Here is a 15,683-nt window from a genome sequence, read left to right as displayed (position 1 = left end):
TTAAATACCTATGGCACATAGGAATACTTGTTTACAGAAAAGTTCGTTGGGAAAGCGAGATTTCTTGACGCTTTCAAGACAAGATCTGACTCCTGTCAGACCCATGCAGAAACTCTGGCCGTATGTTTTCAGAAGCTGTTTCAGCTTGTTCTCAGACAAATCTGCACTGCTTTAAAGACGGTTTATCTCTTTTAACTGAACTGCATTGAGAGCAAAACTTAACCTCTGGACACAGCTTCATTCAGATCAGAACTGAACTACTTTCTATAAAATGCCCGATGCCTTAGCTCCATCCAGCAGCAACATCATCTTACCCAGCAGTTGAAATCTAATTAACTCTACAGGGAGTCCCCTTAATCAAAACAAAATTCCATTAGCCAAACCTTTTACGATGGCTTGATTGCACCCTTGCCTCCCATAATATACTCGTCTTTCAGGATTTATTTTAAAACATGACTGTACTAACCCAGGCTAAAATCCTCACTGCATCAAATATCTAGAATACAAAACATCTGAAATTCTGACATTCACCAAAGGATAGTGTGTGTGGCGGAGTGGTGAGAGAGGGTGAGGAGAGCGCGAGGGGATGAGGATGGAGTGTGAGGTGGGGAGATGAGGATAGATTGTGAGGAGATAGAGTGGGAGGGTGTGGGCGGAGAGAGTGGGAGGGTGTGGGCGGAGAGAGTGGGAGGGTGTGGTCAGGGCTTGTGAGAGGGTGTGACCTGTCCTGTTGTCTTCAGAGATCTGTGAACATGCATACCAAGGTCCCTTTGATCCTCTGCCCTTCCTAGAGTCCGACCTTTCATTGTATATTCCCTTGTCTTGTTAGCCCTCCCAAAATGCATGACCTCACACTTTTCATGGTTAAATTCCATTTGCCAGCCTTCTGCCCATCTTCCAGTCCATCTATATTGTCCTGTAGTCTAAGGCCTTGCTCCAACTATTTACCACACCACCAATTTTTGTGTCATCTGCAGACTTATTTATTATACCTCCCACATCCACATCCAGATCATTAATGTACACTACAAACAAGTGACCTGACCCAATACTGATTCCTGCAGAACACCACTGGACACAGGCTTCCAGTTACAAAAACAACCTTTGACCATTACCCTCTGCTCCTGCCACTAAGCCAGTTTTGGATCCAGTTTGCCAAATTGCCCTGAATCCCATGGGCTCTTACCTTCTTCATTAGCCACCCATGTTGGACCTTGTCAAAAGCCTTACTGGAACATAGAACATACAGTGCAAAAGGAGGCCAGTTGGCCCATCGAGTCTGCACCAACCCCCTTAAGCCCTCACTTCCACCCTAGCCCCGTAACCCCTCCTAATCTTTTTGGTCACTAAGAGCAATTTAGCATGGCCAATCCACCTAAACTGCACGGCTTTGGACTGTGGGAGGAAACCGGAGCACCCGGAGGAAACCCACGCACACACGGGGAGAACATGCAGACTCCGCACAGACAGTGACCCAGCAGGGAATCGAACCTGGGACCCTGGCGCTGTGAAGCCACAGTGCTAACCACTGCTGCCGTGCTGCCCATACTAAAGTCCACATCAACGGCACTACCCTCATCGACACACCTAGTCACTTCCTCAAAATATTCAATCAAGTTTGAAGACATGATCTCCCTTTGACAAAACCATGCTGACTATCACTGATTAATCCACGTCTCCCCAAGTGGATTCTGTCCCTCAGGACTTCCGGTGGTCTGCTAGAATGGGCTGGGCCAGGAGGCACGGTGGCGCAGTTGTTAGCACTGCTGTCTTACGCTGCTGAGGACCTGAGTTCGATCTCGGCCTCGGGTCACTGTCCATGTGGAGTTTGCACAATCTCCCCGTGTCAGCGTGCATCTCACACCTGTGCAGGGTAGGTGGAGTGGCCACACTAAATTGCCCCTTAATTGGAAAAAATAATTAGGTACTCTAAATTTTGAAAAAAAACTTTTTTTTTTTTTTTAAATGGGCTGGGGAGATAACAGCAATAATGGGCACAAACAGGCAATTGTTTACGTTAAATTTGCCTCGCTTTTGCACAAACACATGACCTAGGGGGAGGGGAGAGGGCAGAAGAGCCCCAAAACTGGAAAGGGGGAAGGGGGAGAAACACCATTGGATTTTCCTTTATTTTACACGCCAGTTCTTTTTCATGCCCCCTCTTTACTCTCCTAATTTCTTTAAGTAACCCCTGCAATTTCGATATTCCTTTAGGGTTTCCACTGTTTTGAGCCCTCGGCATCTGCCATAAGCCTCCTTTCTTTTTCCTTCTCCAACCTTGGATATCCCTTGACATTCAGGGTGCTCTGGGCTTATTGCTCCCACCTTTCCCTATCATGGGAACATGTTGGCCCTGTGCTCTCACTATTTCCTTTTTGAATGAATCTCACTGCTCGAATGTAGATTTTCCTACAAGTAGCTGCTCCCAGTTAAAATACAACAGGATCTGTCCAAAGTTATTAAATTTGGCCCTCCCCCAATTATAAACCTTAATTTACGGTCTACCTTTGTCCCTTTCCATAACTAATTTAAATTTGACTGAGTTATAGTCACTGTTTTCAAAATGCTCCACCACTGAATCTTCATCCACTTGCCCAGCTTCATTCACTAACACCAGATCCAGCGCTGCCTCCTCCCTTGTAGGACTTTCTACGTGTTGGCATATAAAGCTCTCCTGGACGCATTTTAACAATTTCACCCCCTCTATGCCTTTCACACTTTGACTGTCACAGTTAATATTGGGAAGGTTGAAATCTACTATTATTCCCTGATTTTTCTTAAAATTCCCAGAAATTTGCCTACATATCTGCCTTCTATCTCTCCATGACAGTTTTGGGGGCCTATAGTCTATTCCAACAATGTGATCATCCCTTTTTGTTACTAAGTTCTACCCATGTTGCTTCATTTGAGGAACCTACTAGCATATCATCCCTGAATACAGCTGTGATTTACAAGTTGATATATAACCTGTTATGAACACAGCTTCCTTGGTCAAGTCTGGTAATGGGACTCAAACCTGGAGCCACTGAGTCAGAGGTAGGGACACTACCCACTGCACTACAAGGTCTCCAAGCCTCAGGATGGAGCAGCTCAGAAAGAGAACCAAGGGTCAGGGAGGGAAAGTGCCTTGTTTATTGAGGTTAAACTGTGTTGCAGAAAAAGGAAGAAAACCATATCGGCAGTAAATATTCTAACCTCTTTCTCATCACAGGACTTCCTCAATTTTTAAACTTCTGTTAAAGCTGCACAGGAGGCAACAAAGGAGAAACCTAAGCTGGAGGTAGACCCCTGCAGCTTAAGAGTGTGCAGCCAAAGGAGTGGAATATTACCAGACAGTCAAAGAGCAGCAGGTTGGCAGTGCTGGAACCCTGTATGAATCTTGTTCTCTCACAAATATTCGCTTTCAAATACTGGTGATGGTTCCTCTAAAGGAATATGGGCAGCATAAAGTCCATGGTACAAAGACTGACTCAGCTGTACAGGAGGGGTAGGAGGAAGATTGGGAATGTAACAGTGATTGGGGATTCAATAGTTGAGGAAAGACACAGACTTTACTGTGACCACAGATTCAGGCCAGTGGGTCGGTGCAGACTCGATGGGCCAAATGGCCTCCTTTGCACTGTAGGGATCCTATGCATTCTATGGTTCCAGTGATACTGTGCTGCCTCCCCACTGTCAGTGGCATGAAGGTCACTGAGAAGCTGCAGAACATTCTGGGGCGCAGGGGGAGGAATAACCAGAAGTTGAGGTCTATATTGGTAACAACAACCTAGGTAGAAAGATGGATGATATCCTGAAGAAAAAAATTAGGCAGCTAGGAGAGTAATCATAAGAAAGACCTAAAAGGTAGCATTCTCCAAATAATCCTAATGTGTTGAGAAAGAGAACGATAAAACAGATGAATACATGGTTGGAAAATGGTGCAGAAGCGACGCCATTGGGGCTGGTTCTGGGGGAGTTGGGGCCTATACAGGCCGGGTTCATGCATGTGGGATTCCAGCACCAGCCTGCAAGTGACCAAAGCACTTGGCGCTGAAGCATCCACCCTGGAGCTCAAGAAACGTGAAGAAATACACCTTCAGATTGCTACAGAAAAGTGCCATTGCAGGAAGGAGCATGAACCATGACCTACGATGCATCCGCTGCTCCGCTCAAAGTGGACTGAACTCCACATTATACTCAGCAGATGTGACTGATCGGCAAGGCTGCAGAGCTGTAAAAGACAAAGGTAGCATGTGGATACAGCAAGCAATCAGAGAGGCACCATTGCCTTTTTGGAACGATCCAAAACTCTCTGGAATTTAGAAGAATGAGAGGCGATCTTCTTGATATGGGGGGTTTTGACAGGGTAGACACGGAGAGACAGTTTACCCCAGCAGGACAGTTGAGAACGAGGGGCCATATTTTGGACTGAGATCAGCAGAGATTTATTCCCTCAGAGGGCTGTGAAACTATGAAATTCTCTACCATGGGTGTTCAATAAATTGGTCCATTCAGGACTGAGATCCACAGAATTTTGGATTCAACGGTAATCAATAGGTTTGGAGACTGGAAAGAACAGTGTAATTGAGGGCAAGGTTCAGCCCTTATTGAATGGCAGAGCAGGGTCGAGGGGAAGTATAGTCTACTCATACTCATCACGGCACTGTTAATTGCACATTCTACTTGCTTCAGTAACAACCTGAAATGACAGTGCTGATGATGTTCAGAACCTGTCCACTACACTTCAAGATCTCCAGATATATTGGGGCCTCAACATTTTTATATAGAGCACTCTTCCTGCGGTCTACACAGCCTAGGGAATTACCCTCTCTTGGGTGGGGGAGAGAAGGCCCTCTCTCTGGGGCAGGGGTGATAGTTAGGGGACCAGGGCCCACTTTCCAGTGGGAAGGGGACCTCTCTCCAGCCTCTCCACAGTTGACCACTACACCATTACGTACCCTGGGACACTTGGCACCACTGCCACTGCCACTGGAATAGCCACTGCCTTGAATGCTTGGTTCCATTCTCAACTTCGACAATTATTAAGAAAGTTTCACGTGCATCGGAGATTAGACCCTATTTTTTGTCATTCCTGGTGTATTTGCTGACTATGAGGTTAGGCAAGTTATTGCTTGACAGGCCAAGAATGCTTTGAGGTCAGCCCCTTAGAGGCCTGAGTGACTGATTTCATCCCTCGTGACAATTCAGAATGCAAACAATGGCCAGTTTGATGGCACTGACAAAGGGAGTTAGGCAGAAGGCTATTAGAAAACATATATTTACGATACATGTGTCTGGGACCAATTCAGAGTGCACCCTTGCCACTCTCCTGTAAATATAATCATGCTCCATACACATTTACACTGAGAATGCAAGCACACAATTGCAGCTTTCATGGGAAGAGAGGAATCATTGAATCTGTTGCTCCTGATACCAGGAAAAATGCATTGAAGGAACTGGATCTTGCCAATAATCCAGTGCCCTACACCCAATCTGACACTGGTTGAACTTCATCCAAGTTTTGGTAGCATTGCCATGTCCTGTGATAAAACCCAGGCCTACTCCACCCATTAATAAACTCAAAACATTTATCGAGCTTCATGTCACCTTCATCGCTGCTTTCTGGGGCTGCAGGGCTTTTATTATCAATGCCCAAACCAAACAAGTCGAGGTCAGTGGTTGGCTTCATGGCTCGGGCCTGGGCTTTCACTGGTGTGCTGAGCTGTGCTGCACTGGAGTCATCGTTGGAGAGTTCGGAGCTGTCCTCTCGAATTGGGAACACCTCCTACAAGAAGCATCACAAGTCAACAGTTACTACTTGGGATGGGGAGATGGGAGAAGAGAAAGAAAAAGGAAAAGGAGAGATGGGAGAAGAGAAAGAAAAAGGACAAGGAGTGAGACTTCAGGTGAACGGAACAGCTCCAGCTCAGTCGCAACACTCTCACTTCCAAGTCACAATGGTGCAGCTTCAAATCCCACTCCCGAGAACTGAATGCCTCATCTATCTGACACTCAGAGCAGTGCTGAGGGAAATGCTGCACTCCAACAGGTGCCCTCATTCAGATGAGTCATTAAACCCTGTCTACTCTCTCACAAGGACGTCAAAGATCCTACTTTAAAAAAAAAGTACAGTTCTTCCTGGTGCCTTGGCTCAACCAACATACCTTGAACAGATTATTTCTCCATTATTGCATGACTGCTTGTGGTCATTGACTGTGTGAGGATCGGCTGCTACATTTCAACAGTGACTACACTTCAATAGAATATGACTGGGCTCTGGAGCACTTTGGGCAATTCTGACGATGTGAAAGCGGCAATATCAAAAATAACCTCAACTATTCACAACCGAGAGCAACAACTTGGCTGAAGGGACCAAGCGTATGGGAGCAATATTTGTTGATGACACAAAGATAGTTAGGATAATAAGTTGTGCGAGGATGTATCCTATCAATAACCCTTTGCAGATTACTTATGTGAGTGGGTAAAAAAAATGCAGATGGAATAGAATGTGAGGAAATGTGAACTTGCCCACTTCGGTCGGAAGAACAGAAAGCAGCAGATTATTTAAATGGTGAGAGATTGCAGGACTGTGAGGTACAGAGGGATCCGGGTGTCCTGGTACATGAATCACAGAAGGTTACTGTGCGGCTACAGCAAGTGATCAGGAAGGGAAATGGAATGTTGGTGTTGATTTCAAGGGAAATGGAATATAAAAGTGGGGAAGCTTTACTGTAATTGTACACAGCATTGGTGATACCACATCTGGAGTAGTGTGTACAGTTTTGGTTCCCTTACTTAAGAAAGGACATAATTGCATTAAAAACAGTTTGTGGGGGCAGCACGCTGGCACAGTGGTTAGCACTGTTGCCTCACGGCGTCGAGGTCCCAGGTTCGATCTCGACTCTGGGTCACTGTCCATGTAGAGTGCATATTCTTCCCGTGTTTACGTGGGTTTCGCCCCCACAACCCAAAGATGTGCAGGGTAGGTGGATTGAACACGCTAAATTACAACTTAATTGGAAAAAATGAATTGGGTACTCTAAATTTTTTTTTTTTTTAAAGCAGTTTGTGGTATGAAGGGGTTATCTAGTGGGGAAAGGGTGGGCAGCATGGGCCAGTTTAGAAGGATGAGAGGTGATCTTATTGAAATATAAAAGATTCTGAGGGGGCATGACAGGGTGGATGTTGAAAGGAGGATTCCCCTTGTGGGAGAGACTAGAACCAGGGACATAGAACCATAGAATTAGAATTTACAGTGCAGAAGGAGGCGATTCGGCCCATCGAGTCTGCACCGACCCTTGAAAGAGCACCCTACTTAAGCCTACACCTCCACCCTATCCCCGTAACCCAGTAACCCCACCTAACATTTTTTGGACACTATGGGGTAATTTATCATGGCCAATCCACCTAACCTGCGCTTCTTTGGACTGTGGGAGGAAACTTCGGAGCACCCGGAGGAAACACACGCAGACACGGGGAGAAAGTGCAAACACCACACAGACAGTGACCCAAGCGGGATTCGAACCTGGAACCTTGGAGCTGTGAGTTAGCGGTGCTAACCACTGTGCCGTGCCGCCCCTCGGTTTAAAAATAAGAGGTCTTCTATTTAAGATGGAAGTGAGGAGATTTTGTTTTCTCTCAGAGGGCGTTTATTCTGTGGAGTTCTCTTTCCCAGAGAGCAGTGGGGCTGGGTCATTCATTCCACACTGAGTGAGATAGATTCTTGATAAACAAGGGAGTCAAAGGTTATCGGGGGTAGACAGGAAAGTAGAATTGAGACCACACCCAGACCAGCCATGATCTTTGTCAAATGGTGCAGCAGTCTTGAAGGGCTGAATGGCCTACTCCTGCTCCTAATTCATATGTAACCTAAAGCACAGACACAGCCATTTGGTGTGTGATAGCCCAGACAAGTCTCCTCCTATTTCATCTATGCCATTTGCCTCAATCACTCCATGTTCTCACCATTCTGACTGAAGAATATGGTAAATATAACATGATTTTTGGGTCAAATTAGTATCCTTATTGTAACAGTATTTCTTTCAAAACAAGTATTTCTCGTTCTTTTTTTTAATAACTTTAGATTACCCCATTATTTTTTCCAATTAAGGGGCAATTTACCGTGGCCAATCCACCTACACTGCACATTTTTGGGTTGTGGGGGCGAAACCTACGCAGACACGGGGAGAATGAGCAAACTCCACACGGACAGTGACCCAGAGCCGGGATCGAACCTGGGACCTCAGCGCCGCGAGGCAGCTGTGCTAACCACTAGGCCACCGTGCTGCCCTGTTTCTCGTTATTCTTTCACCAAAGCCTTTAACGGAATTAGAACTTCTCAGTCTGGAAATAGCTACATAAATCTGTCCATGTATAAAAACAGGCCTCGGAATAGAATTAGAAATTTGTCAAGAGTCTGGGCTTGTGACTTGTTTATAGCCAAAGAACCGGGAAGTCTAATTGGGAACTGTTTTCTCCCGAGTTGTAAAAGCAGATTTACATCTGAGGTAACAATACTGTTCGAGCAATAACCACCATCCCCTTGAAACCTGCTGATTAGAATCTGGTCTTCATTGAAGAAAACAGCTTCCAAACGACCAATTTTGTTTTGTGATAAAGTCCTTGTTTAGTAGCATCGTTCTAACTGTTCCTTCCTTGAGTCTAGGTTATTGGGGTGGCTTGCTCATTGTGATTTTCTAAAACATATTCCTTTAACTCTAGTGAATCTTACATTTTCAACTTAAAGGATAGCTTTAAAATAATAAGCTGTATCAAATAATTGTCCCTGCTATTTTGCCACATCTTCTCATTGAACCCTCCCATGGAGTAGACAGTCAGAGACTTTTTCCCCGGGTGGAACAAACCATTACAAGGGGACATAAATTTAAGATGAATGGTGGAAGATATAGGGGGGGATGTCAGAGGTAGGTTCTTTACCCAGAGAGTAGTGGGGGCATGGAATGCACTGCCTGTGGAAGTAGTTGAGTCGGAAACATTAGGGACCTTCAAGCGGCTATTGGATAGGTACATGGATTACGGTAGAATGATGGGGTGTAGATTAATTTGTTCTTAATCTAGGACAAAAGTTCGGCACAACATCGTAGGCCGAAGGGCCTGTTCTGTGCTGTATTTTTCTATGATCTATGTCATTCCCAACCCATCCACCCCTCACAGAAACCATTTCTCCAACCAGAGTAACTTTGTTGTTGGGCTCCCCATACTGATGCCATTTTTGGTTCTCTGCCGACGTCACAGCTGTCGGCGGCAGCTTGGACAGGCAGCAGTGCCAGAGTCTCTCCGTGTGTGCCAGGTAGCAGCCACCAAATACTCCCACAAATAGATTCAGCTCTTAAACTGATCAACCAAAATAGACTGGATAAACAAACATGGAGTGGTATTGTTACAGAAAATATAAATGTAAACAGAACGTGCATCTGGCAGCATTTCATGAAGAGAGAAACCGAGTTAACATTGACTCTTCCTCAGAACTTCAGAGTGACGAAATAGAAGCTAGAGAATTGCTGGACACTGTGATTAGTGATACTGGGCAGGGTACTGGCTCTGAGAGTGAGGTGCTGGGTCTCAGATAGTACCCAGAACAAGCCTGGACTGGATGAATGGAATGTCTGTCCACTCTTACGTCATAATGTTAGAAAAGTTACAACACAGAAAGAGGCCATTCAGTCCATCGCATCTGTGCTGGTCAAAAAAAAGGAGAAAAGAAAGAAACTAGCTGCTGATTTTAATCCCACTTTCCAGCACCTGGACCGTAGCTTTGCAGGTTACAGCACTTCAGATGCAGATCCAGGTACTGTTTAAACGAGTTCTACACTTCAGCCTCAACCACCAACTTAGGCAGCAAGTTCCAGACACCCACCAGCCTCTGATGACTGGTGCAGAATTTGGAGAAATCTCAATGGTTCAGCAAAGTGCGCCGTAGAACTGAGGCACAGGTGGAGCTTCACTATGTATCAGTGATGTAGCTGATTCCTGTGTGCTGGATACTAATGTTGGGTGTTGAAATTAACTCTATTTTATTCCTCTTCTCACATTGACTAGTCCAAAATGGGCAGCACGGTAGCATTGTGGATAGCACAATTGCTTCACAGCTCCAGGGTCCCAGGTTCGATTCCGGCTTGGGTCACTGTCTGTGCGGAGTCTGCACATCCTCCCCGTGTGTGCGTGGGTTTCCTCCGGGTGCTCCGGTTTCCTCCCACAGTCCAAAGATGTGCAGGTTAGGTGGATTGGTCATGATAAATTGCCCTTAGTGTCCAAAATTGCCCTTAGTGTTGGGTGGGGTTACTGGGTTATGGGGATAGGGACCTTGGGTAGGGTGCTCTTTCCAAGAGCCGGTGCAGAGTCAATGGGCCGAATGGCCTCCTTCTGCACTGTAAATTCTATGAAAACCACACACTAGAAACAAAAGGATGTTTTAAAAAGTAAAGACCAAGAACAAAACGTACAATTGTGTTTTTTTTGTTGGAATCGTCACTCTCGAAGTCGGGATCATCCATGACAAAAGACAGCAACTGTTTGGCGATGGGTCCCTCAAGATCACTCTCAGACGACTCCATGTATTCTTGTGCTTTAGATTTGCTCTGACCTTTCGTTTCAGTCCTGTGGAGTGGAGCAGGCATTGGGATGAGTGGGGAGCACAAGGATGGGCCTGAGGTCAGGGAGTTGTTCCCGGGAAGGCTGGAGGCTGGGTTTCTGCTGCTGTTGAAATGTTCTGCTTGGATGGGGGCAGGTGAGCTGACGCTAGGGTCCTGTTCAAAGGCTTTGGTTTGAGCTCTGTTCTGGGATTTCAATAAACTTTTGGAAGCCCTGAAGAAAAAGGGAAATAATATAAATACAAATGGACAAAATAATACAATATAAAATCAATACAAAATGAAGAGAAACACCCATACTGCTAAAAGGTTTCTCCTAAGCACTTGCTGCTGAATAATAGGCACAGTGCCACTTGGGCACATACCACGGCAGAGTGGGGGCAGGGAGGGGAGGGGGGGGGGGGGCAGGGATTTGAAGGAACATACATTAATCAAGCTTCCTATCCACATGGGCATTAGAACTCCCCTCCTTTACCCACTTCTGCTCTTTGGGATTGAAGGAGAAAAATATGAACCTGCGCATGTCCAATATGGACAGTAGGAGGAGTGAGTGATGGGAGGCTGACAGATTTGAGCTTGAATATAATGGTCCCTTGGTCAAACAGTCGGCCCCAGGCATAGTTTGCCTTTCATGTGAACAATAACTGAGTTGGAGAGGCTTTGTGCACCTGGGAAGCTCGCTGACACAACAGCCAGTCAGTAGTTGCTATGGCGATCATGAATTTGTTGGTCTGCTTGTCGGTGTTTCACTATTAAAAACACTCAGAGTATCCTACAGCACAGAATGTGGCCATTGGGCTGCAGCAGCTCTTTCAAAAGGCTATAGAATTAGTCTCATTAATTAGTCTCAGAGTTAGTCAGAGATTTCCCCACAAGGGGGAAACACACTCTCAGCAAGCCCCTCAGAATGTTATATGTCTCAATAAGATCACCTCTCATTCTTGATCTAGTAAATAAGAAGCCATTTCCAGTTAAAGTTGGCAATCAGAGGACATGGGTGTAGCATGATTGGAAAAAGAGCCGCAGAGAAGTTGTGATGAGTTGGTTTCGCACGATGAGTTGAGGGATAAATTCCTGAAAAGGAGAATGTTGCCAGACTATGGGCAGTGAGACAAATTGGAGAGTTCTTTCAAAAGAACATCTCCATTAAACCTGCTTTTCTCCAAGGAGAACAGTCTCTCATTCACCCCTGTTCCCATTCGAGGAAATCTCCTCTTACCCTCTCCAAGATTTTGACATTTCTCCTGAAGTGTGGTTCCCATGAAATGATCACAATACTCTGGCTGAGACCTAACCAGTCTGTCGCAGAGTTCAGCATAACCTCCTTGCTTTTATGAGAAATGAGCAATGTATGTTGTTTTTACATGAATAAACTCTGGTTCACAAAGAAGATGTCAACAATAGTGCTTGATGGGAAATAAGATGTCAAGTGGAGTTTTGTGTAAACTGCAGGGCCCAAGTTGTTGTAACTGTGAGACTGACCTTCGGGAAGGAACAGGATCTACAATAACAGGATGCAGGTGCAGACGGGAGGCCTCATCCTACATCATTTTTAATTGACGGTTCAAGGGTGTACCAGGAGCTAACTGAAACCACTGCTAGGCGAAGCAAGGGGGAAGCCAAAGTGAACATAATAAGTCCAAATAAGGAATCACTGATAAGGAAACTGCCATCGGGGCAGAGAGTGGGGTGTGTTTCTCAGAGATTGTATATAAAAAACCATGCTGTGTTAAATTCTGTGTGTCTGCTACTGTGACAAGCGGCACCCGTTCTTGCAAGATCGATTGAATACAATACTTCTTCAGAATTTGACTAAGTGTAAATTATTATCAAGTGAGCGGTGTTTCTCACAATTGGGGGCTCTGTCCGGGATCATCTTCATTGATCAAGGGGGGCGGCTCAAGAGGAACCGAGAAGACGCGTCCCGTTATTTAAACGGTCTCGTACTTCGTCTTCAGTAGTTACCCACGGTCAACTGAACACGTTCCTCGGGTAGTCATTCTGAAGAAACAAATAACGGATTATAGTGGCAGGCATGCCGTGAAAGTGAAAGTCAGGCAACTCTGTGCACGGAGCAAGGTAAGAAAAACAACTTTTAAGTATTACCTTGTTGACTTGGGTTCGTATCTAGACATCCGTATAAGCGTATGGGCGGATTGATGATATAAGGACTCTGGAGTTTATATCTAGACATCCGCATAAGTGTATGGGCGGATTGATGATATAAGGACTCTGGAGTTTATATCTAGACATCCGTATAAGTGTATGGGCGGATTGATGATATAAGGACTCTGGAGTTTATATCTAGACATCCGCATAAGTGTATGGGCGGATTGATGATATAAGGACTCTGGAGTTTATATCTAGACATCCGTATAAGTGTATGGGCGGATTGATGATATAAGGACTCTGGAGTTTATATCTAGACATCTGTATAAGTGTATGGGCGGATTGATGATATAAGGACTCTGGAGTTTATAACTAGACATCCGTATAAGTGTATGGGCGGATTGATGATATAAGGACTCTGGAGTTTATATCTAGACATCCGTATAAGTGTATGGGCGGATTGATGATATAAGTACTTTCAGAATTGTGATTGTTTTGACGGACCAGTCATAACTAGACACTTTACTTAGAAATAAGTGAAAGTTGATTACATAAAAATGGGAAGTAAAAACTCGAAACAAGGAGACGGCGCCGATAAAAAAATCCCTAAGAATATCCCACCAGAAAGTCCATTGGGTCGGATGTTAGTGAATTGGGATTTTGAGAGTTGTACAAAAAAATAAGGACAGGAAAACAATGATAAAATGTTGTTGCTTCATATGGATAAAAGAAGCAATCCATAAACCCTCAGTCTTTTGGCCGAAATACGGTTCGGACGAAGATTGGGCGTGCCAAATTTTGAATATATATGTCAATGATAAAAGACCCTGTTCCGATAAAGAAGTAAGTTACGCGAGTTGTTGGCTTCCCAGCAGGAACGCCACCCGAATATATCCATTAATCCCACAGGGCGACGACGTTCCCACCGCCCCTCTTGAACAATGGGACGTACTAGATAATTTGCCACCCCCTTATAAGAATAAGTCAAACGACGATGACTCGCCAAATGACCAACAAATGAATAAAGGCAAATCAGAGACAGTCCCTGAAAAAGGAGAGAATAAAATGCAATTAAGATCCGCGAAAGGGCAGGTAGAGGAACCAGAAATAACAAAGATGAACCCCCTTCGGGAAGTCCCTATTGGAGAGGGAGAAGTAGGATTTGTAAATTCTCCTTTAAATTCAGGAGAAGTCAGAGAAATCAAAAGAAAAAAAAACAGAGATGAAGACGTTAATGGAAGACCCCTTAGGACTGGCCGAACAATTCGATCAGTTCTTAGGTCCTAATATATACACATGGACCGAATTAATGTCCATTATGAGTATCCTATTCACGGGGGAAGAAAGGGGTATGATTAGAAGAGCAGGCATGCGACTGTGGGAGAATACACACCCGCCAGGAGGAAGCGAGACAGAGAGACAGAGAGAGAGAGACAGAGAGAGAGAGATACAAAGACAGAGAGAGAGAGATACAGAGAGAGACAGACAGAGAGAGAGAGATACAGAGAGAGAGACAGACAGGGAGAGAGAGACAGAGAGAGAGAGATACAGAGAGAGAGAGAGAGAGAGAGAGAGAGAGATACAGAGACAGAGAGAGATACAGAGAGAGAGACAGAGACAGAGAGAGAGAGAGAGAGAAAGTGACAGAGAGAACAGAGAGAGAGAGAGACAGAGAGAGAGAGATACAGAGAGAGAGACCGAGAGAGACAAAGACAGAGAGCGAGAGAGACAGAGAGAGAGATATAGAGAGACAGAGAGAGAGACAGAGAGAGAGAGAGACAGGGACAGAGACAGAGAGAGATACAGAGACAGAGAGATACAGAGACAGAGAGATACAGAGAGAAAGAGAGAGACAGAGAACAGAGAGACAGAGAGAGAGAGAGACAGAGAGAGAGACAGAGAGAGAGACAGAGAGAGAGAGACAGAGAGATACAGAGAGAGATACAGAGAGAGATACAGAGAGAGAGAGAGAGAGACAGGGAGAGAGACAGGCAGAGAGAGAGAGAGACAGAGAACAGAGAGAGAGAATCAGAGAGAGAGAGATTCAAAGAGAGAGATACAGAGAGAGAGAGAGAGAGAGAGAGGCAGAGACAGAGAGAGACAGAGAGAGAAACAGGGAAAGAGAGACAGAGACAGAGAGAGAGAGAGACAGAGAGAGAGATACAGAGAGAGAGAGAGAGCCAGGGAGAGAGAGACAGAGAGAGAGACAGACAGAGAGAGAGACAGTGAGAGAGAGAGAGAGAGAGACAGGGAGATACAGAGAGAGAGAGAGACACAGAGCGAGAGACAGAGAGAGAGAGAGAGACAGAGACAGAGAGACAGAGACAGAGAGACAGAGACAGAGAGACAGAGACAGAGAGACAGAGACAGATAGAGAGAGATACAGAGAGAGAGGGAGAGAGAGAGAGAGAACAGAGAGAGAGAGAGAACAGAGAGAGAGAGAGAACAGAGAGCGAGAGAGAGACAGAGAGATACAGAGACAGAGAGAGAGACAGAGAGAGAGACAGAGAGAGAGAGAGAGACAGAGAGAGAGAGAGACAGGCAGAGAGAGAGAGATACAGAGAACAGAGAGAGAGAGAGAGAGAGAGACAGAGAGAGAGAGATACAGAGAGAGAGAGAGAGAGACAGAGACAGAGAGAGAGACAGAGAGAGAGAGAGAGAGACAGAGAGAGAGAGAGACAGGCAGAGAGAGAGAGAGACAGGCAGAGAGAGAGAGATACAGAGAACAGAGAGAGAGAGAGAGAGAGAGACAGAGAGAGAGAGAGAGAGAGAGACAGAGACAGAGAGAGAGACAGAGAGAGAGAGAGAGAGACGGAGACAGAGAGAGAGACAGAGACAGAGAGAGAGACAGAGACAGAGAGATACAGAGAGAGAGAGAGACAGAGAGAGACAGAGAGAGATACAGAGAGAGAGAGAGAGAGACAGAGAGAGAGAGACAGTTTGTTACAAAGAAGGCTGCAACATGCCTGGAGTCACTGTTTC

At 45.4% G+C, this 15,683-nt stretch overlaps 1 protein-coding gene across 2 annotated transcripts in view; it reads right to left on the bottom strand.

Moving 5' to 3' along the window:
- The window catches only part of LOC140399018 (rab-like protein 6), a 202,136-nt gene that overhangs the window by 12,836 nt on the left and 173,617 nt on the right, over positions 1–15,683 (bottom strand). For both annotated transcript variants that reach the window (XM_072488074.1, XM_072488073.1), the window contains 2 exons: positions 10,446–10,806; positions 5,590–5,767 (listed from right to left, as the gene is read on the bottom strand). In XM_072488074.1, the coding sequence (XP_072344175.1) occupies positions 5,590–5,767; positions 10,446–10,806 (539 nt within the window). The remainder of the gene's footprint in view (positions 1–5,589; positions 5,768–10,445; positions 10,807–15,683) is intronic.

The sequence above is a fragment of the Scyliorhinus torazame genome, chromosome 22, assembly GCF_047496885.1.
Source record: "Scyliorhinus torazame isolate Kashiwa2021f chromosome 22, sScyTor2.1, whole genome shotgun sequence".
Classification (NCBI taxonomy): Eukaryota; Metazoa; Chordata; class Chondrichthyes; order Carcharhiniformes; family Scyliorhinidae; genus Scyliorhinus; species Scyliorhinus torazame.
Note: the sequence above shows the minus strand (reverse complement) of the source record. Positions and strands in the feature narration are given on the sequence as shown.